The following is a 27,813-nucleotide window of genomic DNA, read 5'->3' as shown; positions in this document are numbered from 1 at the left end:
ACTGGGTCCCAGCACCTCACCTCTGCGTGTTTGCTGTCCCCTGGGCCTGGAATGTCTTCCCCTCCCTTCGCAGCCACCTATCAAAGTCCAAGCCACCCTTTCAGCTCTGCTCCCATCCACCAGGGAAGCTTTGCCCAGTCCTTCCTCCTCGTACTCCTCCTCCTTGCCCATTACCTGAACTTATGTCATTATATACCCCCCCCACCACCTTGTTTGAGAATCACTGTATATGTCGGTCACCCCCTGGGTCACATTCCAGGCAGACAGTTCGTGAGTGCCTCTGCATGCTAGCAACTGTGCCGGGTGCTGCGTGGGCTAACACACGCAATGGTTCTCCTGTAAACCTCATGACAACTGTACCCTTAATTACAGATGAGGAAACTGAGCCTAAATGTGCTTAAGCAACACCATCCCAAAGGCACAGCGAGTGTCCTCCTCTCCTAGTGCTGCTGTAACAAATACCAGAAGTGGGTGGCTTTAACAAAGTTATTTTCTCACAGTTCAGGAGGCTAGAAGTTTGAATTCAGAGCACCAGGTCCAAGGGAGGGCTCTCTTTGTTGGCTCTGGGGAAAATTCTTGTCTCTTTTTAGCCTCTGTAGTCCTGGTGTTCCTGGGGTCCTTGGTGTTCCTCAAGTAGCACCTCTCTTCCCCGTTTGTGCTTGCTGCCTTCTCTCTGTGCTGCTCCTTATAGCTCAAAGGTGATTAGGTTTAGGACACACCCTACACTGGTAGGACCTCATTAACAAAGAAAACCCTATTTCCAAACAAGATCACATCCGCAGGTGTGTTGTTGTGTGCAAGTTGATTCTGACTCATCAACCTTATAGGATAGAGTAGAACTGCCCCATAGGGTTTCCTAGGCTGTAATCTTTATGGGAGCAGATCCCCAGGTCTTTTCTTCTGTGAAACTGCTAATGGGTTCAAACTGCCAACCTTTTGGTTGGCAGCCAAGAGCTTTAACCATTGTGCCACCAGGGCTCCATCCACAGGTATAGGGGTTAGAATTCCAACACATATTTTGGGAGGACACAAATCAACCCATAACAGCCAGTAAAGAGTACCAATGGGATTTGAAGCCAGGTAGCCTGGGTCCACAGTACAGGCTCTTACCACACGCAGTAACACAGTCCTCTACCCCACAGGTAGTGAACTCCTTGAGGACAGAGCCTGTGTCTCCCTGTGCAAGTGTGGTGGGAGACCCAGGGGAGTTGGTGAGCTAGCAGGCAGCACTATGGTACGGGGCCTAGCCTGGAGCCAGGCTGTGGTCATCCTGTCTAAGCACTCAGGTTTTGGCTTTCTCCCACACAGGGTGTCACTGAGGGCTACAATGGCACCATCTTTGCCTACGGCCAGACCGGCAGCGGGAAGTCCTTCACCATGCAGGGCCTGCCAGACCCTTCCTGCCAGAGGGGCATCATTCCCAGGGCCTTCGAGCACATTTTTGAGAGCGTCCAGGTATGGGCCTCAAGGAGGGAAGGGCCAAGGCTGGTGCTCTGGGACTACAGGCTCCCCCCACGTTGCCACGAATGGTCCCCAGGGTACTTCTGACCTGCAGCAGGGACCTGGAATGGAATTGGAGCCCAGGCTGGACTTGGCGTAGGTCAGCAGAGGCAGGCTCTAGTTTCTGAAAAGGTGACGGGAGAAAAAATCAAGATAATTCTACCGGCTCCATGTTTTTCTCCTGCCATTATTGGATTTTAACATTTCATAACTGCATGTGGATATGATGGCCCCACACTAGCCTGAGAAGTGGTTGTAACAATGATAGTTTCTCTTTATTGACCAAGCCTTGGGCAGAGCCCTTTGTGTAGTGATCTCGTTGGCCCCCACACACTCACCCAGGAGGTAACTCTAATCCCCATTTACAAGATAGGGAAGCGAGATTCAGAACCCTCATGGGCTGGGTCAAGACCAGACTTTGGACTTTGTCCCAGTGTCCGCACTGAAGGTGAGACATTTGTGGCAATGCGCAGAGAGCTCTGCATATGGGAAATGGCAGAGCAGGGACAGGGACCCTGGTGGGCTCCAGAGCCCACTGCACCTGCTCGCAGGACTCATTGCGGTGGCCCATAGGAGCATCTAGAGGCCGGGAGGGCCACCAGGGACCAGCCCGGATCCAGTTCTTAGTCCAAGCCTTACCTTTGGCCTCGGTTTCACTACCTGAATAATGGGGAGGCCCATATTTCCCTTCCATGAGGCCAGCGAGAGAGCAGTAGACAAGCACATAGCAATATGAGAATTCTGCAATTCCGAGAAGCCCGAGGTCCACTGAGCTGGAGAGGAGGGCAGAGCTTGCTGGACAGGCAGGCAGGGCAGGCGGGGTGGGGACTCCTCTTGCCCTCAGGTCCCCCCTTCTCCGGTGATGCCCTGTCTTTGGGACCTCAGGTCACTGGCTGCAAAGGTCCCAGGGGCAGTCTGGCAACAGGTGCCCAGTGCTCAGGTGTCCTTGCTGTCTGTCCCCTCCCTGCAGTGTGCAGAGAACACCAAGTTCCTGGTCCGGGCCTCCTACCTGGAGATCTACAATGAAGATGTTCGTGACCTGCTGGGGGCTGACACCAAGCAGAAGCTGGAGGTGGGTACAGATTGGCGTTGGCAGGTGGAGACTGGAGGGGAGGTTGGCTTCTGGTGGTGCTCCCTGAGAAATACTCAAGAAGTGTGCTGGGGGCGGTCACTGGCTGAGACTAGAGTTTGGAGAAGTTTGGAGAGTCCTCCGCATGTTAGAGATGCATTGGCTGGAAGGCAAACTTGTGTCTCCCATGTGGAAGGTGAAAGTTCTACCAGTGGACCACCACTGCCCTTGATAGGACCCTCACAACATCCACCTCTGCTTCACCCTGCTATGAAGTGAAGTTCTTTCACTCTGAGTCTGGCCTCTCAGGAGACTGAGAGCAGTTTAGGAAACATGTGTCATGCTCAGTGACTACTCGATGCAGGGGTGGGGTCAGTGGGCCTCCTGTCACCACCCCCCTGCCACACAAGGGGACCTGGCCTCACCTGTTGAAATAGATGGAGTTTTTGTGTAAGATTTCATTTTTAGGAAGGGTTTCACTTCTAAAAATATTATTCTGAGACTCTCTAAGGGCTCTTTTAGTGAAAAGGTGGTGGTGATTACCATTTATTGAGCACTTGCACTTACTGGCTGCTTTCGGCACGTTATCCCATTCAGTTTTCGCAGTAACCTTGTGAGGTAGATGATATTATCCCCAATTTATGGATGAGAGAAGGAAATCTTAGAGGTTAATTAACTTACCCAAGGTTCACACAGCAGTAAGTGACCAAGCTTGGGTTTGAACCCAGATCTGTCTGCTTTCAAGATCCTGGATCTCAAACATCCCAATTCACTGCTGCTAATGGGCTCAGAGAAAACCCTGGTGGCATAGTGGTTAAGTGCTACGGCTGCTAACCAAAAGGTCAGCTGTTCAAATCCACTAGGTGCTCCCTGGAAACTCTATGGGGCAGTTCTACTCTGCCCTGTAGGGTCGCTATGAATCGGAATCGGGTCGATGGCAGCGGGTTTAATGGGCTCAAATTCTGGAATCTCATTCCCCTTTGAAAGGTCTCAGCCATGGGGGCTCCCAAGGACTCATGGTACGACCTCATAAGGAGGACTCGCGGTACGACCTCATAAGGAGGACTCGCGGTATGACCTCATAAGGAGGACTCGTGGTACGACCTCATAAGGAGGACTCGTGGTATGACCTCATAAGGAGGCTGTTGTAAAGACTGAAGAAGGTAATGTGGGTCAGCAGCTCAGCAGGGTGCTGGCAGCGGGTCGGTCTTCTCTGTGTGAGCCATTTCATGCCATCAGGATTCAGAAAATACGACAGAGGGATGGCATCTTAGGCTGGGTTCTCTAGAGAAGCAAAACAAGTGAAGCATGTAAATTTACATAGAGAGAGATTTATATCAAGGAAATGGTTCACAAGGTTGTACAGCCTGGAAGTCCCAAGTCTGTGGGTCAGGATGGAGGCTTCTCCTGACTCATATTGCCGCAGGGGCTGACAAATCCAAGATTGGCGGGTCAGACAGCTGCTCCTCACTAACCTCTAGGAGTGAGTGGAATCACCTGTTCCCACCCGACTTACACCCACAAGGGTAAGATTTTCCCTACCTGGCTCCAGCATCTTCTATCTGCTCCCAGGTCCCTGCTTCTCCTGGATTGAATTGTAGGTCATTGAGTTTCTCTGTGATGGGTGACCACTCCATGGCCAAACTGAACAGACCAGGCCCTAGGGAATGGCTGTTAAGTGTACTGGTTCATATCATGGACAGATCCTTAAAAAATTGAAGCCAGAAAACCCCTAGAGAGCTTTTGTCAAACCTTTTCTGATGACAGATAAGGAAACATGCTGTGAGAGGAAGGGACTTGCCCAAGGTCACACAGCAAATTACTGGCAATGGTGTTGGTACCAGAGCTTGTGGGACCTGAGCAGTCAGAAGCTTTTTTTCCGGATCAGCAATATGGGATACCCCTTGGACAATACCATCCATCTGTCAGTTAGTTGTACTGTGGTGGTTTGCGTGTTGCTGTGATGCTGGAAGCTATGTCACTGGTATTTCACATACCAACACGGTCACCCATGGTTGACATGGACAGATTTCAGTGGAGCCTCCAGACTAAGATAGCCTGTGATCTGCCTCTCAAAATTAGCCAGTGAAAACTTTATGGTCACAACAGAATACTGCCTGATACTGTGCTGGAAGATAAGCCCCCTAGGTTGGAAGGCACTCACAATACACAGTGCCTGCAACAATGGACTCAAACATACCAGTGATCATGAAGATGGTGCAGAACCAGGCAATGTTTATTCTGTTATTCAGAAGGTTGCCATGAGTCTGAACAGACTAGACGGCAACTAACGACAAGGGGTTCTAAGCGAGGGAGGGACATCCACTGGTTGATTCACTCAGTCCACAAAGACGTACTAGGAAAGCCTCGTGGGTTCCAGGCATGGGGCCACCACACGCTGCACCAGATACACACAGTGTGAACTCTCTGCCTCCATTCTCCATCCAGACCCGAATCCTGGCTGCTGGGGACCCACCCCCATCCCTCCTCCTCAGGCTTCATCTCAAATACAGCACTACTTTGCCCTTTCTATGACGGAACCTGCAGCCGCCCACTTGGAATCCTTCAGCTGTTTTCTGTATCCCAGAGCTGGTGCAGCTGAGTCACAGCTCAGCCCCCAGATGGAGGAATATGAAAGGGAGGAAGGCCTAGGGGGCTGTTCCTACAAAGCAGCCTCGAAAGGCCAGCTGTTGGGTCAAGGTGCCCTGCCCACTTGGAAACTTCTGCGCACCTGACCTGAGCTCACTGAGTCAGTTATTAGGGCAGCAGGAGGCCCTCCTCCCCCTCCTCAATACCCTGAATCCTAGAAAGGCCTCAGCTACGTGGGCTCTGAGGAGTCAAGGCACATGCACTTGCCCCAGCCAGGCCCACTGGCCTCAGGCTTGGTGATCTGCCATAACAGACGCACCCTGTGAAACAGACCCTGTGAAACAGGTGAAGCGGGCTTTTGACATGCTGCCCTGTGGAGGGCATGCAGATGCGTTTTGTGGGAGGAGCCCCATTCCCAAAGAGCAATGGGCCTGGAGTCAGAAGCCAGAACTGCCTCGCCTTGAGTGGCCTGGTGCAGCTCCCTCCTTATTTCTGAATATTTGTCCTCAGATGAGCAAGGATGGACTAGTGCTGATCTCCAGGGACCTTTCTGGCCGTCACATCTGGTGACTCAGAGGGGCAGCTGGAGTGGAGAGAGGATCAGTCATTGTGGAGTTTATCCTCCTGGCCAAGGGCAGCAGCCTCCAAGTCCTAGGTGCCGGCCCGTGACGACTACCCAGGAGAAGACCCTCTCACAGAGCCAGTATAGCATGCTGGCACAGAGCAGACCTGGGTCTGGATCCCAGCCTGGCCTTCTCTGGTGGTGTGACCTTGGGCACATCACTTCACCTGAGTCTGTTTTCTCATCTGCAAAGCAGGGATAAAGTCAGAGTGGCCGTGTGGTAGAGTTGCTGTGTGGAGTCAGATAAGGTTGATGAAGTGCTTCACATGGGCCCTGATTGTCTTTGTAAATAATTAGAGGTTATTAGATCAGCTAGGACTGAAGGGAGTTTAGGAAGCATCAAGGAGCCATACCCTCTTGCCCCCACAAACTACCAGTATTGCGTGGTGGGTGTGGGGCCCTCTCCCCATCCCATGTAGGGGCAGAAGGCCAGGGGCCACCCCCAACATGGCGTTCCCTGGCTCCTGACCCACCATGGACCTCACACCCACCCCATCCCAGTTGCAACCCTGCTGGTTGACATGGCCACCAGGCTCCGGCTGCGCAGCTGCAAGGAACGGTTACCAAGGAACAAGGCACGCAGCTGGCAGCTCTCACTTGGGCCTTCCTGTTGCTGAGGTGCGATAGGAATGGAAGTGGGGGGTCCATGGGGTCCGTCCTGGGGAATCACTGGGGGAGTCTGCCTTAATCATCTCATCATTTGGGCATACAAGGTGGGGGGGCAGGTTTTTCTATCCCTAAAAGTAGGGCCAGTGGGAGACCTCCTGGGGGAGGGGCTGCCTCCCTGCACCCCTTCCAGGTGCCTGAGTCTGCTCAGGCCCCAGACAGAGTGTCCCCATCCTCTTTAGGACGTGCATCCACTGTGCGTCCTCGAAGGGTCTGGCCAAACTCTTTTTACATCCACTGTCTTCTTAATCCTCATCATGTTGTTGTTAGGTACTGAGTCCATTTTCGACTCAGTGACCCCATGTGACACAGTAGAACTGCCCCATAGGGTTTTCTAGAGGCTGTAATCATTATGGGAGCAGACCTCTAGCTCTGTCTTCCATGGAGTGGCTGGGTGTGTTTGAACCACCAACCTTTTGTTTAGCAGCCCAGTGCTTAACCTTTGCACTACCAGAGCTGTTTATAATAGTCTTGTAGAAATAGGGTTTATTATTCTCATTTTACAAACAAGGAAACTGAGGCCTAGAGAGGCAAATTGTCTTCCCCAAGTTTACACATACTAGCAAGTGGCAGAATCAGGTTTCCAGCCCGAGTCTGTCTGACTAAATAGGAAGCCGGAAGCCACCATTCATTCAGCCGGGCATCCTGTGTGCCAGGCAGGGTTCTAGGGGTAAGAGTGTGGCAGTGATCAAAACAGGCAGCTCTCCAGGCACACAGTCAGCATGAAGCAGGTTGTCAAAAACTTCCATGGTGTCCCAGGACTAACTTTGAGCCATGCCTTCTCTGTGGGGTCTCTTGCTTCTGTCTTTTGCTCTCCAGCCCCACGGTCACCCCCTTGGCCAGCCCTTTACCACTGCAGGCTTCAGTTACTGCAGGATGCTCCAGCCGCTCCCTGACCCCATCCATTCCACAATGCCCTTGCCTCTGGAATCTTCAGTTTCCTGTGATTCCGTTGCTGCCCTGCCAGTAGCTATATGACCTTAAACAAGTCACTTAACATTTCTGTGCCTCCGCAGCTTGCTTATCTGTTTCATGAAGCCCAGTCCTGGGCTAAGTGCAATCCTACAGTCTTGGTCTGACTGTTCCCCCACTTCACATGTTAGCAGAAGAGGCAAGCCTGGGTTTGTCCTCTGACTGCCGCAGAGGACCCGACCCGCGTAGGACCCCTGAAGCTGCCCGAAGCAAAGCATCTGAGCCTCTGTGGCTGACCAGCATAGACTAGCAGGGCCATTTGGCAGACAAATGACTTTTGTCTTAATTCATTCTGCTCTTGCCAGAATGGTTTTATTTCCTCTCACACTTGAAAAATATTGCGTTTCACAGCTCTGTGCCTGCAACAGAACAGCTTGACTGCCTGGAAAGCAAGCAGGGAGCAATCAGATTAATTAATTTACTCACTGTCCTTGTACTGGGGACTTGGCCGAGCTGTGAGCCACCTGGAGTTCTGGACAGCAAATGGCCACTCACCAGGCACATGGCCCGAAGGCCTGGGAATGTGCCTGTTGCCATGGAGCTATGGCAGCAGAGAGGCGAGATGGAGCCATGTTGGCAGGGTGAAGGAGGCAGCGCTCAGAGCCCTTGGGTGACTGCTGAGTTAGCCCCAGGGAGCTAGGGCTTCCATGCTGAAAACCACCTTCATAATGCTATTAACTACAAGGGCTGCACCTGGCCTTTACTGAGCACTTATGATATACCAGGCACTGTGCCAAGCATTGAGTGTGGTTTAATTTACTGAGTCCTTACTATACCCCGATGAGATTAGATATTTCATGCCCATTTTAGAGATGCGGAAACTGAGGCTCAGAAAGGTTAAGTCACTGGTCCAAGGTACCACAACAAATAGGACATGCAAGGATGGATTTGAGGCTGGCTCTGCCTAGAGCAAACCCCCTCCTCTTTTTACAGGGTAGGTGAAGTACCAGCCTGCGTTGCAGGAGGGAGAAGGTGGTCTAACGGGGACCTTCCCTCTGGTTCTCTGGAGACCCCTGCTCCTGCTGTAGGAGGCAGGAGGCCCTGCCCCTCACCCACTCCTGCGTGGTTCCTCCTGCCCACAGCTGAAGGAGCACCCCGAGAAGGGCGTGTACGTGAAGGGGCTGTCGATGCACACGGTGCACAGCGTGGCCCAGTGTGAGCGCATCATGGAGACGGGCTGGAAGAACCGCTCAGTTGGCTACACCCTGATGAACAAGGACTCCTCCCGTTCACACTCCATCTTCACCATCAGCATTGAGATCTATGCTGTGGGTATGTGGGGCCTGGTGAGGGTGGAGGGTAGGCTGGACACCCTGAGCCAGGGGTTCTGATTCCTCCCAGCCAAGATGCTTCAGCTCGGGGAGCTTCAGGAACCCCGTGTGAAACTGGGAAGAGATGCTCTGCTTGCCTGGAGGGAACACAGCAGGTCCCTCCGGATACTAGGATCTGGGGCTAGGATAGCAGCAATGCTAACAGTAGTAATTACTGGTAGCTGGCACTTACAAATGCTTACTATGTGCCAAGCACTTTGTGTGCATTATTTAGTTCTTACGACAGCACCGTGTTAGTTTCCTAGAGCTGCTGTAACAATTATCACAAAGTCGGTGGCTTAAAACAACAGACATTTATTCTCTCATAGCCCTGGAGGCTGGAAGTCCAAAATCAAGGTGCCGGCAGGGTTGGCTCCTTCTGGAGGCTCTGAGGAAGAATCTATTCCATGACCCTCTCTCATGTGGCTACAGGCAACCCTTGGCCTTCCTTGGCTTATAGCTGCATCACCCCAGCCTCTGCCTCCATTTTCTCATGGTCATCTCCTCTGTGTCTTGTCTTTCTCTTATAAAGACACTTGTCATTGGATTCAGGACCCGCCTATCTCACCTGGAGATCCTTACCTTAATTACATCTGCAAAGACCCTTATTCCAAATAAAGTCACATTCGGAAGTTCCAGGTGGACATATCTTTTGAGGGGGGGCATCACTCAACCCACTACAAACCCTATAGGGTGGATACTAATATTATTCCCATTTTACAAATGAGAAAATTGAGGTCATGTGACTAGAAAGTGTTAGAGCTGGGATTCAGTCACAGAGTGTTTATCAACCAGGTTGTTTGGCTTCTCTTTATAATTTCTCTACTCTTCTGTTACCTCACTCTTCCTTTTTTTTCTTGAAGCTACTAAGAAAGAGGAGAAGGAAAGAAACCTATATACATTCCAGGCCACCTCTATGCCAGGCCCTGTGCTAAGCACTTTACACACCTCATTCAATTTAAACCTATAACTATCCTGGAAGGAGGCATTATAATTCTAACTTTACAGGTAAGGAAGCAGTGCTTTGAGAGGTGAAGTAAATTGCTGGTTCAAGGTCCCATGACTGCTAAGTGGTGAAGCTGGGCTTTGAACCCAGTTGCCTCCAATACCTGGATTTTTTCCACTTACACTATAGCTGCCTTCAAGTTTGTGGTCCATCCCAAATAGAACTCCAAAAAGCAACAGAGCAGCAGGCAGTCTCAGCCCAACTAGAGACATAATTCCAGAGAGATCCTTGACCCAGGGTCAAAGCTTGGGTTGACCACACTGCCCAGTCTATGGTGACCTGGCCCCAGGCCAGCTGCATGGTGCTTGCTGAGTCTCCCACAGGAGTCATGATATGGGGAGGGCAGGATCAGTGTGGCTAGGGACTAGAGCAGATGAAGTGGAAGGAAGAGAGCAGGTTTGTTGTGTGCCTCTTGGTCTTTTCAGTAAGAGTATGAAGGATGGGGCAGGCTGCGTGGTAACAAGCTTTAAAAAAATTTAAAAGATGTTTATTGTTTTCATGCTAGAATAATACAAACCCAATAAAGATATTTAGAAATTAGAGAAAAATTATTGATTATTTTAGTACCTAAACACAAGTGTTAACATTTAAGCATTTTTTCTTTTGGGCATTTTTTTCTTATGAAGGTTTTAAACACAATTGAAATCTTACTCTTTGTGTAGTTTTTCATTTCCCAGGCCAACACTAAACAGTCTCCCTTATTATTATGACTGTGTCTTTATGACCCTGTGTGTTGGCTGGAGAAGAATTCATTACTTTTGGCCCTTTTCTAAGCAGTCCCCTAACCAAAAAAAAAAAAAAAAAAACCAAACCCATTGCTGTCGAGTTGATTCTGACTCATAGCAACCCTATAGGACAGAGTAGAACTGCCCTATAGAGTTTCCAAGGAGCGCCTGGTGGATTTGAACTCCCGACCTTTTGGTTAGTAGCCATAGCTCTTAATCACTACACCACCAGGGTTTCCAACCAGTCCCCTACAAGGTGGTGAAGTTGTTTCCAGTTTTTCCATCTTGTACATAAAGCTGTGATGAACGTCTTTGTGCACAAAGCGTTTCCTACTTTTAGGGTCGTTTCCTCAGATTAGATTCCCTGAAGTGGCCTTCCTGGAGTCTTTAAGACTTCTAGTTCATTCTGCAAAGAGCTTTCCAAAAGGACGATACTAAGTCGTCTCCTACCACCTGCATTTTTTTAGCCCGAAGAATCAAACCCCTCACATGTTCATGCCTCTACTGAATACCAGCCAGACTTTTTACTTCTCCTGATTGTTGTGCTCATGGGCATACCTAGGCCATTTCTGGTTTCACCCAGCAGGAAGCTAAGTGGGAAGCTTTCCTCCCCTCCTCCCCCAGCTAGGGGTTTGGGCCCAGCCCACTGATAAGTCAGAAATGACACCATCTCATTTGGAACAGTTTATGATGTAGTCTAGTGACAATCAAAGAGTTATTAGTTGTACCAAAAGCAGCACGCTTTCATTTAATGAGCACTTACTGTGTGCCAGGCACAATCCTTAGTGCTTTACATACATGATATCAATGTGAGCCTCACAGCTCCTTCAGTTGTTCAGGGTGGATGTATTATCCCCGTTTTACTGAGAGAAAGGCTGAGGCTCAGAGTTAAGTGATATTATTTCCCCATTTCACAGCTACCAAGGGGTAGAATGAGGAAACCCTGGTGGTGTAGTGGTTAAGTGCTATGGCTACTAACCAAAGGGTCGGCAGTTCACATCTGCCAGGCACTCCTTGGAAAATCTATGGGGCAGTTCTACTCTGTCCTGTAGGCTCGCTATGAGTCGGAATTGACTCGACGGCACTGGGTTTGGTTTGTTTGGTTTAAGGGGTAGGATGAGGATCAGACCTCCCAGGTCCGAGTCTTCAAAACCTGTGCTGCTGAGCCCACACTCCCAGCCAGTGCCTGGCACTCCTGTCACCCTTGACACCCAGGGCCCACCCTGCCAGCACAGGGGAACAGATAACTGCTGTGTTCCAGGATCCATGTGTTGTTAGGTGCCATTAGGTTGATTTTGACTCATAGTGACTGCATGTGATAGAGGAGAACTGTTCCACAGGGTTTTCTAGGCTGTTATTTTTACGGGAGCAGATCTCCAGGTCTTTCTCCCATGAAGCTTCTGCATGGATTCAATCCACCAGCCTCTCATGTAGCAAGTGAACATTTAACCGTGGTACCATGAGGGCCCCTAGGACCTGTGTAAACAACTGTGAAAATGTGCTGTCAATTTACTTTACTCATCTAAAAATCCCAAGAGGGAGCTATAGTTAGTCTCATTTTGTTGATGTGGGAAATGAGGATCAGAGAGGTACATGGCTTCGCCAACATCGCACAGCATGTAAGAGACAACTGGGATTGGAACCAGGTCCAAACACAAAGCTGATGCATACATGCATACGTGTGTGTGTGTGTATATATATATATATATATTTTTTTTTGCATTAAGGCTACAATCCCTTGATGACCTAGACATACTCCCACCCCCCAGCCTCACAGAAATTCCATAGGAGCTATTGTGATCGCTGTGAGAAATCCTGCCGCACTCAGAAACTAGCCTGCACCTCCCAGCCGCTGCCCCCGAGGCCCCCCTACCCTGACCAACCTGTTCAATGCAACATGGTGGGAACTGTCTGCCTTTAGAGTCAGACAGCCCTGGGTTCTCATCTTGGCTTCACCACTTAGCAGCTGCATGACCTTGGGAAAGTTACATGCCCACTCTGCATCTCAGTTTCTTCATGGGCACATTAATAGCACCTCCTCCAGTGGGGTCCTTTGCAGCTAAAATGGAACCCTTGGTGGGTAGTGAGTGCTCAGTGGTTACCTGTCCTCATTACCTGGAGGCTTACCTAAAGGCCAGCCCCTCCTCTGCCTGGTCTGTCTGCAGATGAGCGAGGCAAGGACCACCTCCGGGCAGGCAAGCTGAACCTGGTAGACCTGGCGGGCAGCGAACGGCAGTCTAAGACGGGCGCCACAGGGGAGCGGCTCAAGGAGGCCACCAAGATCAACCTGTCACTGTCAGCACTGGGCAACGTCATTTCGGCCCTGGTGGACGGGCGCTGCAAGCACATACCCTACCGGGACTCGAAGTTGACACGGCTACTGCAGGACTCGCTGGGAGGCAACACCAAGACCCTGATGGTGGCCTGCCTGTCACCTGCCGACAACAACTACGACGAGACGCTCAGCACGCTGCGCTACGCCAACCGAGCCAAGAACATCAAGAACAAGCCACGCATCAATGAGGACCCCAAGGATGCTCTTCTGCGAGAGTACCAGGAGGAGATCAAGAAGCTCAAGGCTATTCTGGCCCAGCAGATGAGCCCCAGCAGCCTGTCAGGTGGGGCAGCTGGGAGGGGCGGGGCAGGAAGGGTGGGGTGCCAGGGAGGAAAGGCAGGTGGGCGGCAGAGGGCCTAGAGAAAGGCTCTTTCCTTTTTCTTCTTGTCTCTGGCTTCCCACCTGAGAGAAGATGGAAATAATGCTCCCACCTCCTCTCTACTTCCTGGGAGCACATCTTTTGAACACTCAGGGAGAGCCCTGGCTAGTGATGGCCCCGAGGTTCTGCTCACAGGTGGCCTCAGGGAGAGGCCAGTCCATCTGGCATGGCATGTTAGCCCCAGGCTCTGTCACTCACTTCTGCCTCTGGGCTGCACATCCATCATCCCACACATCTGCCCCCTGTGCCTGGGCAGCATTGTGAAGCTGTGCTGCTGAGCAGCTGGTGACTCACTCTTCCATGCCCAGCCCCAGTCCCAGTTAGGCACCTTGTTATTGCAGCTGTCACTCCCAGGCATTTGGCTGTCATCTGGCGGGTGGAAATCCATACCTGCAGGTTCTTAGAACCGAGGAACTCCAAGATTTTCTTTATCTGAGAACCCTTGGGGAAAGGAGCACAAAAGAGCCTGGGTTCATCTGTCCATTCATCCATCTCCCCACCCACCTTCTCCATCCATTCTACACACATACACACACCCATCCAGCCAGCCAGCTGTCCCTCCTTCCTTCCCTCCTGTCATCCATCCTTCCCACCATCCACCCATCCATTCATCGTCTCCATCCATCCTTCCATCTATCCATACATTCGTTCACCCATTCACCCATCCGTCCACATACTCTGTCCATCTGTCTATCCACTTATACTTAAACCCAGTTCATTAGTCCATCTGTTGATCCATCCATTCACCTGCCCATCCATACAGTCCATCCTTCCATCTATCTATCCATTTAATCCACCTATCCATTCACTCATTCCATCTACCCATCCCAATCCACCCTCCCACCCACTCACCCATCCATCCCAAACTCACTGAGCCCTTCCTCTGTGCATGGACTTGTGCTGGGCAGTGGGGACATAGAGATGACTCAGACTCAGGCTCTGCCTCATGGAGTACCTAGTTGCTTGGGAAGAAGGACACTCTGGCAGACAGTCAGGTGCAACAAGATGAACTCTAGGGCAGATAGCTGTACAGGGCACTGCAGAAAGAAGTATGTGGCCAGGTCAGTCAGGGAGGAGGTGGCTGAGCCGAGTCGTGGAGGATGCCAAGTATCTCTATTAGGCATAACGAGGAGAGGCCAGTGTGTGAAAGATACACAGACTGTAAGGTGCGTCTGGGGAACTACAAATTCTTCTACTGGCTGCCTGGGGAGGAGGGAGGTGGGAGATCATGTCAAGCTTGGCAGAGGCTGGAGTGGAGAGGGTCTTGAATACAATGATGAGGGATTGGACTTTGGCAACTTGCCTTCCTCCTCTTGTCCTGTTCCCCACTTCTGACCCCATTGACTCTGAAGATCGCTTGGGGTCGATTGATGGAGGAATGGTGAGAGGTGTTAGGAGGGGGTTGGGGGGCTCTGCCAGTGGCTCCCCAAGCCCAGCAGCTGACATTTGCACAGCCTGCCAGTGGTTACCACGCCGCCTTACAGGGGGTGGGGCTGTTAGTGTCCCCTCTGGGATTAGGGGCACGAAGTTTAGCGAGCTGGGATGATCAGTGCAGAGCAGAGCTGAGAGCCCCACAACTAATAGCCAGTTCACTTCCTGGCTCCTTGGGCAAGTGGCCTCTCCCTCCGAGCCTTACTGTCCTCATCTGTAAAATGGAGAGAACACCGCTGGCTGCCTTGTCACTGTTGGAGGCAGCTGGGAGGATGACAGGCGATATTGCATGTGTGGGCTTAGCACAGAGCTGGGCACGTAAGGGCCCAGGAGACAACAGACGATGCTGTCATTTTATAGCAGGGCCTTGAACCCAGTTGTGTCTGACTCAGTAGTCACTGTCAAACATTGACCCTCTCTCAGCCTTACTTCTCCCCCTGGTTACTGGCATGATCCTCTCTTTTCCTTTTAGTAAAACTTGAAACACTTGTCTGCCTCCACCGGCTCCAGTTTCTCTCCTCCACTCTCCCTTGCCCCTAGTCCTGAAGGCTTCTGCCCTGTACCCCCTGAAGCTGCTCTTGTTGTCAGTAACCTCTAGGGCGTGAAACCCAGTGATCAAAGTCCAGGTGGGCTCAGCTCACTGCCCTCCTAGCATCCATGGAATCAGCGGATCCCTCCCTTCTCCTCGAAACCGTTGCACCCTGGACACGGCTCTGTCCTGGTTCCCTCCCTACCTCCCTGACCACTCCCTCCCAGGCCCCTGGGTGCTTCCTCCTCCTCTCCCCAACCTCCTAACATTGCACTAGGCCTGTTCAGTCCTTTCTACTTTCCTCTCCCTATGCTCACTCCAAGGGTGGTTTCGTCCGCTCACCTGGCTTTACACACCGTCTCTATAGGGTCGCTATGAGTCAGAATCAACTCTACGGCAGTGGGTTTGATTTGGTTTGGCTAGCTCATAATTCTCACACGGAGACCTCCAGCCTGCCGTCTCCTCTGAATTCCAGACTTGATATCTACCTGTCTCTCTTCTAGGCATTTCAGTTTAGTGTGGCTGACACTGAGCTCTGATCTTCCCCCACCTGCATGTCCTGCAGTCTTCTCCACACTGCTGGTGGGACTGTCGCGCGTGTGTGTGTTTGTGTGTGTGTGTGTTCCAGCCTGAGACCCAGAGTCACCCTTGACTTAACCAGGTTCTCTCAAACCCACATCCAGTGCATCAGCAAATCCTACTATCCCTGCCTTCACAATAAGGAGCCCTGGTGGTGTAGTGATTAAAGCTCTCAGCTGCTAACCTAAAGGTCAGTGGTTTGAACCCACCAGCCACTGGAGGGAGAAAGATGTGGCAGTCTGCTTCCATAAAGATTACAGCCTTGGAAACCCTATGGGGCAGTTCTACCCTGTCCTATAGGGTCGCTATGAGTCAGAATCAACTCAATGGCAGTGAGTTTGAGTTTTTTTTGCTACCTTCACGTCATGTCCAGAATCCATGCCCTTGTCCCCACCCCACTTCTGCTGCTAGCACCTCTCAGCTGAATTACTGCAGGGGTCCCCTGCCAGGTCTCCCAGCTCTGCTCTTGCTCTCTCAGCATGTTCTCCACACAGCACCAGGGAAGTCCTGTTCAAATGCAAGTCGGATCCCATCACTTCCCATTCAGACCCTTCAGTGGCCCCTGTTTAACCCAGAGTAGAAGCTGAAGCCCTTATAACAGCCTCCAAGGCCCTTACAATCTAGTCCTTTACCTCTCCGGCCTGCTCTCCTCCCACCCTCCCCCTGGCTTGCTCTGCTTCAGTTACACTGGCCTCCTGGCTGTTCCTGGAACTGTCCAGGCCCACACCTACCTCAGGGTCTTTGCACTGACTGCTCCCCTCTGCCTGGTAAGCTCTTCCCCAAGATCTCTGCCCACCTCTCTCCTTCAGATCCCTGCTTTCATATAGCCTTGTCAAGGAGGTCTTCCCTGACCACCCGACTTAAATTGCAACCTTTCCCTGGACCTTCCTTCTGAGGAGGCTCCTGCTTTCTTTTTCTTCTTAGCACATGTTGTCTTGTAACATGTTATGCACTTATTTGCTTGCCTTTCTCCCCCAGCTGAAAACTCAACTGGGGGAGAAATTGGGACATGGAGTTTTGTCTGTTTGTCCAGTGCTGCATCCCCAGTGCCTGGAACATGGAGGTGCTCAATACATGTTTGTTGAATGAATAAAGTAGCACTTTATATAGAGACATGTTTGAGATAAGTCCAACACTTTGAAGTCTTTTATAAATGAGCGCGTAGTTATCTTTTTTACCAATTGCTGCTTAGTTCCTGCAAACCACGCGTGCCTTGTTACAGCCCCTGATCTCTGTTCTCTTCCCAGCCCTGCTGTCCAACCAGATGCCCCTAAGCCCTGTCCAGTTTGAGGAGAAGCCACTGCCCCCACCCGTGATCCACCACGACACAGAGGCAGAGAAGCAGCTGATCCGGGAGGTGAGACCTGCGTGTTGGAGACTGGGAGCAGGAGGGGAAGGGCTGCCGCCTTGGCTGCAGGGGCCCAACTCCAGCGCGCGCTCATTGAACCTTTGCCATCAGACTTGGGGTTGGTACTGCAGTCCCCCTCTTGTAGCTGAGAACTCTGAGGCTCAAAGAGGTTCCTTGACTTGCCCCAGGTCACATAGCTTCAGAGAGCCTGAGCAGGATTTGGAGTCAGGTCTTGACTTGAGCGCAGGCCATCCTTATCACTGCCTGCGCAGGGAGAATAAAGAAGGGTGTGGTGTCTCCAGGAGACTTCTAGCTTGGGCCTCCATCCTGGGAAAGAAAGAGTCCAGAAGCACTGATACCATCTGAGGCAGGAAGAGCCTGCTTTGGGTGTGTATGTGCGTGCATGTACGTGTGGGTATGCATGTGTTTGCGTGTGTATTTGCAGGTGCAAATGTATGTGTGTGTTTGCTCTCTCAGTGCTGAGGGAAGGGGTGGCTGTAGATCGGTGGGTGCAGAGGAGGCATTCCTATGAGAACGGCTGATCAAGGGCAAAGAAGTCAGTAGAAAGAGGATTCGGTCCCCTCAGTAGGAGCCAACAAGCCTGGGGCTGAGAGCAGGGCATCTGGGTGGGCACCGAGGAGCCTTGCAGGCAGGCATTTGACTGGTGGGTAATTGGGGTGTTGGCCTCCAAGAAAACTCCTTTTTCACCTGGGGCACATGGGTCCTTTCACCTGTTTGCCTTCCCAGCATCCCTGGGAAACAGCAGGGCAAGTAAGACCTTTAATGTGCAGATATGGAAGTTAGCCCCTAGGTGGGGATGGGGCAGGCGGGCAGAGCCACCTAACTCCCACTTTAGGCTCTGTCCTGACCCTGATCTCTGTTGGTTTCTGGAGGTTCCAGCCATTTGAAGGCTTCGTTCTGAGACCTGTGGTGGAATTTGACATTTGACAGCCTCTTTAGGGTACTGACTTTTTCGTGATAGAAGACATCCTACCAGGTAGAGACAGCTCTGCCGGGGCTGGGGCCTGACTGTGTCCACAGCTGGACCTCTGCCACTCAACTATGACCTCAGTTGGGATCAGCTCTGGGGTCCCCAGAAGCCCCTGTCAGGCTGTGGGGGCTTGGGCCCAGCCTGGGGGGGCCAGACTAGGTAAGGCCTGGGGGGCTCAGCCCTGTGGGCTGGAGGGCCAGGAGAAATTGATTAGAGTCCCGAAGTTCTGCCCCTATGACAGGCAGGGGGTTTTGCTGTCTGCTCTGGGGGAAGACTGTGAGGGATCTGGGAACTCAGCTGCTCACTCTGCCTTTTCACCGACTGGCTGGGAGCTCCTGGAGCAGAGCCTGGGTGTCAGGTCTATCTCTGGGTCTCTGGGCCAGGCTCAGTGGACATGCTGGGAAGGAGGGAGCCATTGGGGATGGCAGAGCACAAGCCCACAGTAACGAGAAACGGCATGCTTTCAGGGTTTAAAGTGGGAGTGTAATCATGGGGTGACCAGTGGACTTGGGTCCACAGTAGGGGAGGGGAGGGTTGGCCATGGGGTGGGTTGGAAGTTTCTACCTAAGGACGCACAGTATTGAGTGAAGTGGAAGGACTCACAGTATCGGGTGAACAGATGCCCTGGCTGTGCTGTGAGGAGGGCGTTGCCGCCCTCTAGTGGTCACAGGGAGAAGTGACGCTGTTCCAGGTGGGCAGTTGTGTGTTGCCAGTGGTTGGAGGGTCCTTGTGCCCTGGGAGCAGGGTGGCCTGCCTCCTCCCCATAGGCAGCCAGGTGGACACTGCATCCGAATGCTGCCACCTGAGTCCCCATCACCAAATTTCTGTTTACTGACTCTGGAGTTTCTTCTGTGAGCCAAGCATGGCTGAAGATGTCTGTCCTCCCTTTCTGCCTCCCATTTGTTCTTTTTAATATGACCGATGTTTACTGAGCACTTACTATGTGCCTAGAACTGTGCTTCTCTTCCCATTCCAGAGCCAGCCAGAAAACCCTGGACAGAGGGAGAAGGCCTCTTTGTGTAGTAGAGAAGGCACTGGGCTTGGAATCGGCTTAGACACAAACTCTAGGTGTGACTCTCTGAGCTTCAGCCTCCCATCAGTACTGGAGGGTATTTGGACGGACTATTTCTATGGTCTTTCCAGCTCGGAATTGACTTGATGACAATGGGTTTGATTTGGTTTTATCCAGCTTTTGTTTCTACAAGTCCAGCTCTTAGGGGCTCTATGACCTTGGGCAGGTTGTGTAAGCCTTGGTTTATTTAACTATAGAGTGGGTATAATAGCAGCTTTTCTGCCTGCTTAACACACATTGTAAGAAAATGAAATGAGGGGTTGTCTTCTCTTCCTTGGTTTGCATAATGCAAACCAACCAGGAGTTGGGGGTCTAGGTTTGCCCTCTAGCTACCTCTTCCCCAGTCAGTCATCAACAGGCATTTTCTGAGAATCTACTTGGTGCCAGCACTGCAGCTGGAGGAGATGCGGGACCAAGGGAACGTCTTTGTTTGTATGTTCGTTTGTTAGTTTTAATACTGGAAGTAATAGCGCCTGCTTTTCAGACTGCAGGGAGGAGTGACTGAGTACAGAAAGAGCAAAGTCCTCAAGCGGGTTGGGGTTGGCCCCAGGTGGTCCATCCATTGCAGAGCTTTGGGGCCAGCCTGCAGGTAGATGGGAAGATATGGGCAAGACGAGGGGGTTCCTGTCTGACTGCTTCAATTTTCTCTGTGAAGTACGAGACCGGAAATGTCTCACAAGAAAAATTAAAAAAAAAAAGTGAGAATAGCTGTGATGTTGCTGCATGAGTGTGTGTGCGCCTGTGTGTGTGCATGTGTTTCCAGGCAGCTTTTGCTTGGGGGTGCAGGTGCGGGTGTGCCGAGGCCTCGGTGTAACCAGGGTCAGGGCTCTCTTGGTGAAAACAGTGGCAGTTGCTGGGGTGAGGGAGTCCAGGGTGTCTGCTGAGGAACAAGTGTGGGGTCCAGTGATCTGGGGTCTCAGCTGGGGAAGGAAGGAAGCAAGAGTGGTGGCAGTGAAAAGCCGGAGGTCTCAGTGAGGTTGTCTATAGTGGTGTGGTCCTTGGCAAGTCAGTTAACCTCCCTGGGCCCCAGTAATACTGTAGGTATTGCCAGGAGGCTCAAGTGTATCTAAATGGGTTGCAGAATGCATAGATATACTTTAATTATGATGGTGTTTGACTACTAAGGGAAAGGTCAAATGTTCAAGTCCACCCAGAGGTATCTGGAAGAAGGGCCTGGTGATCTTCTGAAAAATCAGCCATTGAAAACCCTGTGGAGCTCAGTTCTGACACATGGGTCGCCATAAGTTGGAATCAACTTGGCGGCAACGGGTTTGGTACCCTCTTCTCTCCCTCCCGGAGAACCTAAGGCAGTGCAGTGCCCCTCGTAGAATTCTGGGTGGGGCTCCTACCGACTGAGGGTACCTGGTGAGGTGAGCACGTCTGCCCCAGCTCCTGTCCCCTCCTGGCTTACTACAGCGGTGTAAAGCTGCAGGTGTCTGTCAGCTGTGGCTCCAAACCATGGAGGGCCACATGTGTGTAATTCGTTCACAAATGCCCTGCCCACCTCTTGGCAGGTGTGGGTCCGAAGCCCGGACATCTTGCTTTCTGCATAACTGATTCAGTAGATAATTGTCGAGACCCTACTGTATGCTAGGCACTGAGGCCCCCAGACAGGGTGGTCCCTGCTGTCTAGGAGTTGCGTTCTGGTGGGAGAGCCAGACGGTACACCTGTACTTTAATACAGAAAGAGAATAGTGAAGCTTCTGATACAAGCTAGGAAAAAGTAGGTGAAGCAACCCGTTTAAAAAAAAAAAAAAATCTGTTGAGCTGAGATTTTATCTTGTGAACACGGGAAGCCACTGACAGGTCCTAAGCAGGGGACAGACATGATGTAATGGACGCTTGGCTGCTGCGTGGAGAAAGGTTTGGGGGCAGAAACAAGAATGGAGATGGGGGTCTAGGTGGGAGGAGGCTGTTTGGACAAGAGCTGGTGGGAATAGCAATGGTGGAGAGAGAAGCCGATGAATAAAACTGTATTTCATCGTTGATGGCTTGGGACCATTTGGTAAAAATTTATTTGTCGATACAGGAATGCGTTCATAACATATGGTTGTGTGGAAAAAAATGAATTACAGACAAATGTGTGTATTATAAAACAGTTGCCACTGAGTCAGTTCTGACTCGTGGCAACCCCATATGTGTCAGGGTAGAACTGGGCTTCACAGAGTTTTCTTTTTTTATTCTGCTTTAAGTGAAAGTTTACAATTCAAGTGAGTCTCTGATACAAAAACTTATACACACATTGTTAGATGACCCCAGTTGCCCTCCCTACAATGTGACAATACACTCCTTCTCTCCACCGTGTATTTCCCATGTCCATTCAACCAGCTCGTGTCCCCCTCTGACTTCTCATCTGGCCTCCAGATAGGAACTGCCCACATAGTCTCAGGGGTCTGCTTGGGCTAAGAAGCACACTCCTCACCGTTATCATTTTAGGTCCAGTCTAATCTTTGTCTGAAGAGTTGGTTTCAGGAATGGTTTTAGTTTTGGGCTTACAGAGAGTCTGGGGGCCATGACCTCTGGGGTCCCTCCAGTCTCAGTCAGACCATTAAGTCTGGTCTTTTTACTAGAATTTCATGTCTGCATCCCACTTTTCTCCTGCACCATCAGGGATTCTCTGTTGTGTTCCCTGTCAGGGCAGTCATTGGTGGCAGCTGGGCACTGTCTAGTTCTTCTGGTCTCAGGCTAATGGAGTCTCTGGTTTATGTGGCCCTTTCTGTCTCTTGGGCTCATATTTTCCTCATGTCTTTGGTGTTCTTCATTCTCCTTTGCTCTGGGTGGGTTGAGACCAATTGATGCATCTTAGATGGAACTTGGCTAGCTTTTAAGACTCACAAGGTTTTCAGCGGCAGCATTTTTGGAAGAAGATTGTCAAACCTTTCTTCCCAGGTACGTCTGTGTAGACCTGAACCTCCAGCCTTTCGTTAGCAGCCAAGCATGTTAACCATTTGCACCACCAACAGACTCCACATGTATTATTACCCCATGAAAAAATGCAAAGAGAAAAGTTCAGAAGAGTCTTCACCAGCAAGTAGTTATCCCAGTGTTGTGTGGGTCATTTTAATTTTGTTCTTTTGGCTTATTTCTATTTTCTGATTTTTGTACAATGAATGTACATTGTTTGAATGACTAAGAAGCAGACACTGAGAGTTGTGTTTTGAAATGGTGATAATTCTGCCTTCTCTGTGCATTCCCTCTGCCCAGGAGTATGAGGAGCGCCTGGCCAGGCTGAAGGCCGACTATGAGGCAGAGCAGGAGTCTCGGGCCCGGCTGGAGGAGGACATCACTGCCATGCGCAACTCTTATGATGTGAAGCTGTCCACGCTGGAGGAGAACCTGCGGAAGGAGACAGGTGGGCTATTTTCCTTTCCACCTCCTTTTAGTACCTGCCATTTATGGAGCATTTTCTATGCACTAGACTCAGTTCTCTCTAACTCTCACAGTTGTTGTTAGGTGTCAGTCGATTCTGACTCGTGGCAAACCCATGTGACAGAGTAGAACTGCCCCACAGATTTCTAGGCTGTAATCTTTATGGGACCAGATCACCAGGTCCTTCTCCCGTGGAGCCGCTGGATGGGTTCGAACCGCTAACCTTTTGGATAGCAGCCCAATGCTTAACCGTTGTGCCACCAAGGCTCCTTTAGTACTAAAATTACCCCCATTTTATAGACAAGGAAACTGAGGCATACAGAGGATAAATAGCTCATTCACGGTCACACAACCAGTAAAATAGAGCCAGGATTTGAACCCAGGCAGTCTGACCCCATAGCCCATGCTCTTACTCACAAGACCACATCCTGATGCCGTGGCCACAGCTGGGCCCCCACTCAAGGCTGACTGAGACCCAAACCAAACCAAACCTGTTGCTGTTGAGTCAATTCTGACTCATAGTGACCCTATAGGACAGAGTAGAGCTGCTCCATAGAGTTTCCAAGATTGTAATCTTTACTGAAGCAGACTGCCACATTGTTCTCTCACAGAACGGCTGGTGGTTATAACTGCCAGCCTTTCGGTTAGCAGCCAGACTCTTAACCACGGTGCCACCAGGGTTCCTAAGGCTGACTTAGAGCTGTGAAATACCACCCATGTTTTATAGGTAAGACCCTGCCCTGAGTGTCTGCATTTTCTGCAGTCTTTTTGAGCCTGTCCCATAATAAACATTCAATCATGAGCAAGAGCATTTTCCTTCCCGGAAGGTTTTGTCTTCTTTTTGACATTCTAGAATGTTCCATCCCATGAGTATCATTCAAATACCCATGCTGCCAGGCAGCCCAGATTTCTTCATCCTCACCAAAATATTCTAAAATTGAATCTTGTAGTGGTAATGATGGTAACGTCATCAGTGCCAGTTATTAGGTATCACTGTGTGCCAGGTACCATGTCAGGTGCTTTACCTGCCAGACCCTCTTTGTGCCCTCCCCACAATCCAGTGAGGTGGGAGCTATGGTAATCCTCACATGACAAATGTGGAACAAAGCCTTAGAGAGGTTCAGGCCACTAGTGAGGGAGTAGATGTCATTATTTCAGGGAAGAGAAAATCAGGACTCTCTAAAGAAAGTGCTTGGACACAGTGATAAGGAAATGGATGGGATGTAAAAGAGAAAACCTAAAGCCTTGTGACGGGGGCAGTGGTTCAGTGGTAGACTTCTCGCCTTCCATGTGGGAGATCTAGGTTTGATTTCTGGCCAAGGCACCTCAAGTGTAGCCACCACCTGTCTGTCAGTGGAGGGTTGTGTGTTGCTGTGATGTTGAACAGGTTTCAGCAGAGCTTCCAGAATTAAGACAGACTAGGAAGAAAGGCCTGGTGATCTCCTCCTGAAAATCAACCAGTGAAAACCCAGTGGATCACAGCTGGGGCTGACTTGACAGCAGCTAACAACAACAACAAAAAAGCCCCGTAAGCTAGGAGCACTAAGAAAGGTCTTTGTGTGATCATAGCGCCATCCAAGCTTGGAGGAAGACACCACTTCCTCTAAGGAAGAGGGAAAAGACAGATTCCAGCATTTTCTGTCCTTAGAGTATCTGGTCCAGTCCAGTCTGGACCTCTGAGTGATTTTTATTTGATCTCTAACTCTAACTTGCACCCACAGCATTCATTTAACTCTAACTTGCGCCCACAGCATTCATTTAACTACTGTGGATCTAATATATCCTGTGGGCAGGAGCCCTGACCTGGGTGCTCCAGTGCGGCACCAAGGGGCTTGGATGTGAAATCTGCTGCCCGGCCGCTCCCAGCCTGGGAAGGCGGCATGACCCACAGGGTAGTCAGCTCATGTGTTAAGAGCAGTCCCAAAGTAGTGTGGTAGAGCCCAGCACCTAATGGCTGGTGAGCTCAGAGAATGGAGAGATCATGGTGGTGGTCATGGAAGGCTTCCTGGAAGAGGTGGAAAGAGGCAGGTTTGAGTTCTGATGAGGGAGAGGAGAATGGGAATGCACTGTCTGTAGCCAGATTCGGGGGAGGAAACGGCAGCCTGTTATTCCGAATCTGGTTTCTTGGGGATGGTAGGCTTGGGGCTAGCTTCCAGAGAAAAGATCCCTTCATTCTAACCCTTTAGAAAGCTCTAAGGAAATTCTCCATTTTCAGAGGCCATCCTGAAGGCAGAAGTCCTCTACAAGGCTGAGGTCATGTCCAGGGCTGAGTTTGCCAACAGGTCTGAGTACCCACCTGCTTTCCAATACGAGGTTGCCTTTAGACCCGAGGTCACACCCATGCCCGGCGCTCCCCCCAGAGCAGAGGCCTCCAAGTCTGAGAGTTCTTCTCAGCTGGTTGAGCTGCCCAAGGTGCAGAGCTCCAAGTCTGAGATTTCTTTCATGTCTGATGAGTTGTCCACCCTCGAGGAAACTTCCGTCTCTGAGGCCTTACCTGGGCCTGATGAGTCCACCAACCTGGAGTTCTCCATGCCCGAGGAGGAGTCCAAGAACAAGTACTTCTCGGATGAGTGTTTCAGCCGGGAGGGCCCCAGCCCCCTGCCGAAGGACACCTGCTACCTCCACGAAGAGGAGCCCGAGCTGACGTGCCTGGAGCTGCCCCCAGGCCTGCAGGACCCGTTTGCTGAGCTGGAAGCCAAGCTGGCCAGGCTCTCCTCCACTGTGGCCAGGGCAGACATGCCCCCGGAGGACACACCCAAGGTCCCCAAGCAGGTAGCTGACATCATGCAGAGCTGGGCTGGGGCTGGGGCACAGAGTCCCTTGTGTAGGCACAGAGCTTTACCCTCTACTACCTGGCACTGCCTCCACTGCTGCCCCCGTGGCGCTGGCTCTGGTGGCCGGCTGAGGCACTCACATTCAGGGGTCTGGGAAGGGAAGCCCTGGCTAATCCTTGGTCAGTCAGTAGCAAAGTTGGGATCCAGATACCAGATTCTGTCAGGCAGGCACCTGACCTGCTGACTTAGGGACACCTGTGTGGGGAGTTTGCTGAGTGTCCTGGTTATGCTGAGTGTCCTGGTTATATTGAGTGTCCAGGCCTGCAGAGCTGAGGGGGCCTTGGCCCAACACTCACACATCTGGACGCTCAGAGTGGGGAGCTGGGCTGGGGGCCTGCAGGAATCCAGCTCCCTTGCAGCGATCCCTAGGGGAAGCCTGGGTGCTGTGCTTCCTCATCCCGCTCATTTGTCCCTTGTCTTCTCAACCCTCCTTTTTTTTAATCCTTTAAAAAAAAAAAATGCCTATCCTTTCCTTCCTTTGTTCTCTGCTTTTCTTTTCTCTCTCTCTCTCTCTCTCTCTCTCTGTGTGTGTGTGTGTAAAGAGCACATGCCTTTGAGTTGGGCAGACGTGGGTTCACGTCTCAGCTCTGCCCCTTAGTTGTGTGACCTTGGGCAGTTAGCTCTCTGGGCTTCAGGCTTCAGTTTTTTTTAATCTATAACATGGGAATAATGCTGCGCACTTCACATGAGACAAGACAGGTAACACTCTTGGCACACAGCAGTTGCTCAGAACATGTCCTATGTCTTCTTTCTCCCCCTTATTTCCTTTCAACTCCTCACTCCTCACTCTCTTTGTCCACACCCCCTCTCAGCAGGGACAGGCAGGAGGAGTGTGGCTTTGGTGAGCAGTTGGGAGTTGAGGCAGAGGTTAGCAGTGTGGGGGTCCAGGATGACCCTGGCTCAAGGCATCCTCTCCCTGCCTGCACCCCGTTCTCCCCCCAGCACCCATCCCTGACAGATCTGCTGCAGCCCAGTGACCCCAGGCCTGAAGCTGAGGCAGCTGACCATGTCCTCTCCAGGACCGTGAGTGCCTCCCAGGTGGCCCTCTGTGGTGGGAGGAGTTTGAGGTCCCTGTCTCCTCCCTCTCTGCCCTTCAGTGTCCCCATCCACAAAACAGGGACAACAGCCGTGTTCCTAGACATGTAACAGATGGCAAAGCAATGCACAGAGCAGAGGAACTACCATGCTGTGATCACTGATGGTACTCACAGAGGCAGGCCCATTGTTATAGCTGGTGACTTCAGCCTCGGAACCTTTGCTCAGAAGGAGTAGTAGTGACAGAGGAGGGCTGCAGGTCAGGGGCTGAGGCCCCTGGGGCACTGTGAGGGACGCTTGCTCATGGACCCCACCCTTTTCTCAGGAAAGCTCAACAGGCCACCTTATGGGAATGGGAGAAAAGGCTTTAAATTATCAGCATTTATGGAGAAAGAAATAGTCTGCCAACCTCTGGACTTAATCACTGGGTGAGCAGTAGAGTTTGGGCCCATTGCAGGCTCTCCATAGGTGGTAGGCGGAGGGGCCAGGGAAGCCGTGGCTGAGAAAGTAACAATCAAGATGTGACCCAAGTAATGATGAAGGGCCCAGGGAAAAGCACAAGCAGAGGGGACAGTGAGTGGTCCTGTGACTGGAAAGATCTCGACTTTCTCAGAAACAGAAAGAGGCCAGAGTGGCTACAGGTGGACAAGGGGCGAACAGCCAGGGTGAGGCTAGAGAGGGAGGCAGGGGCCGGTGCAGAGGGAGCTGCAGGCTGAGGAAGACATTGGGTTTTACTGCAAATGTCATGGGAAGTCAGAAAGGGCTCCTCCAGTCGGAAAGGGATGCGATCTGTTTCTGCTTTAAGAAAATGGCTCTGTCTGTAGTGTGGGGACTGGATTGGGGGGGAGAGAGGCTGGGAGACTGATTTGGGAGCCTTTGGTAGAAATGGGGGCCCTGGTGGTACAGTGGTTAAGAGCTCAGGCTGCTAACCGAAAGGTCAGCACTTCAAATCCACCAGCTGCTCCTTGGAAACCCTATGGGGCAGTTCTACTCAGTCCTGTAGGGTCGCTATGAGTCGGAATCAACAGCAACGGGCCTGGCTTGGTTTTGGTAGAAATGGGAGCAGTAAGAAATCAGCGGGGTTGCGTTGTTATAAACTGGACATCTCTGAGCCAGAGGTGGTCCATCCCAGGTGGCAGAGGGGCTGGAACGTGCCCTTTGGGACCGAGGCCTTCCTGACCCCACCCCCACGGTGCCTTCTCTCTGCTCAGGGGGCTGATCTGGTCCTGGAAGTGGCTGAGGAGGTGGTGTCAGCAGCAGAGCCTGATGTGGAGACTGAAGCTGAGGCCCGGGTGGCCTTGGTGCCCCAGCCTCACCCCCTGCTGGCCCTGGGAGGCGAGAGGAGGGAGAGCGCGGGTGTGGAGGTGGTGGCACCGCCCGTCGTGGACCAGCAGCAGGTGCTCGCCCGGTAAGCGCCAAAGCTTGGGGCGCTTGGACACGTGGGCAGGGCCA

The 27,813-nt window shown here is 51.5% G+C and overlaps 1 protein-coding gene across 2 annotated transcripts in view; it reads left to right on the top strand.

Annotated features, from left to right (window-relative positions):
- The window catches only part of KIF17 (kinesin family member 17), a 55,568-nt gene that overhangs the window by 5,795 nt on the left and 21,960 nt on the right, over positions 1 to 27,813 (top strand). For both annotated transcript variants that reach the window (XM_049875890.1, XM_049875889.1), the window contains exons 2-10: positions 1,309 to 1,455; positions 2,471 to 2,572; positions 8,501 to 8,690; positions 12,625 to 13,077; positions 16,960 to 17,069; positions 22,328 to 22,475; positions 24,708 to 25,264; positions 26,269 to 26,349; positions 27,573 to 27,769. In XM_049875890.1, coding sequence (XP_049731847.1) covers positions 1,309 to 1,455; positions 2,471 to 2,572; positions 8,501 to 8,690; positions 12,625 to 13,077; positions 16,960 to 17,069; positions 22,328 to 22,475; positions 24,708 to 25,264; positions 26,269 to 26,349; positions 27,573 to 27,769 — 1,985 coding nt within the window. The remainder of the gene's footprint in view (positions 1 to 1,308; positions 1,456 to 2,470; positions 2,573 to 8,500; positions 8,691 to 12,624; positions 13,078 to 16,959; positions 17,070 to 22,327; positions 22,476 to 24,707; positions 25,265 to 26,268; positions 26,350 to 27,572; positions 27,770 to 27,813) is intronic.

The sequence above is a fragment of the Elephas maximus genome, chromosome 3 (genome assembly GCF_024166365.1).
Source record: "Elephas maximus indicus isolate mEleMax1 chromosome 3, mEleMax1 primary haplotype, whole genome shotgun sequence".
Classification (NCBI taxonomy): Eukaryota; Metazoa; Chordata; class Mammalia; order Proboscidea; family Elephantidae; genus Elephas; species Elephas maximus.
The sequence above is the reverse complement of the archived record's forward strand: the minus strand, read 5'-3'. Positions and strand labels throughout refer to the sequence as shown.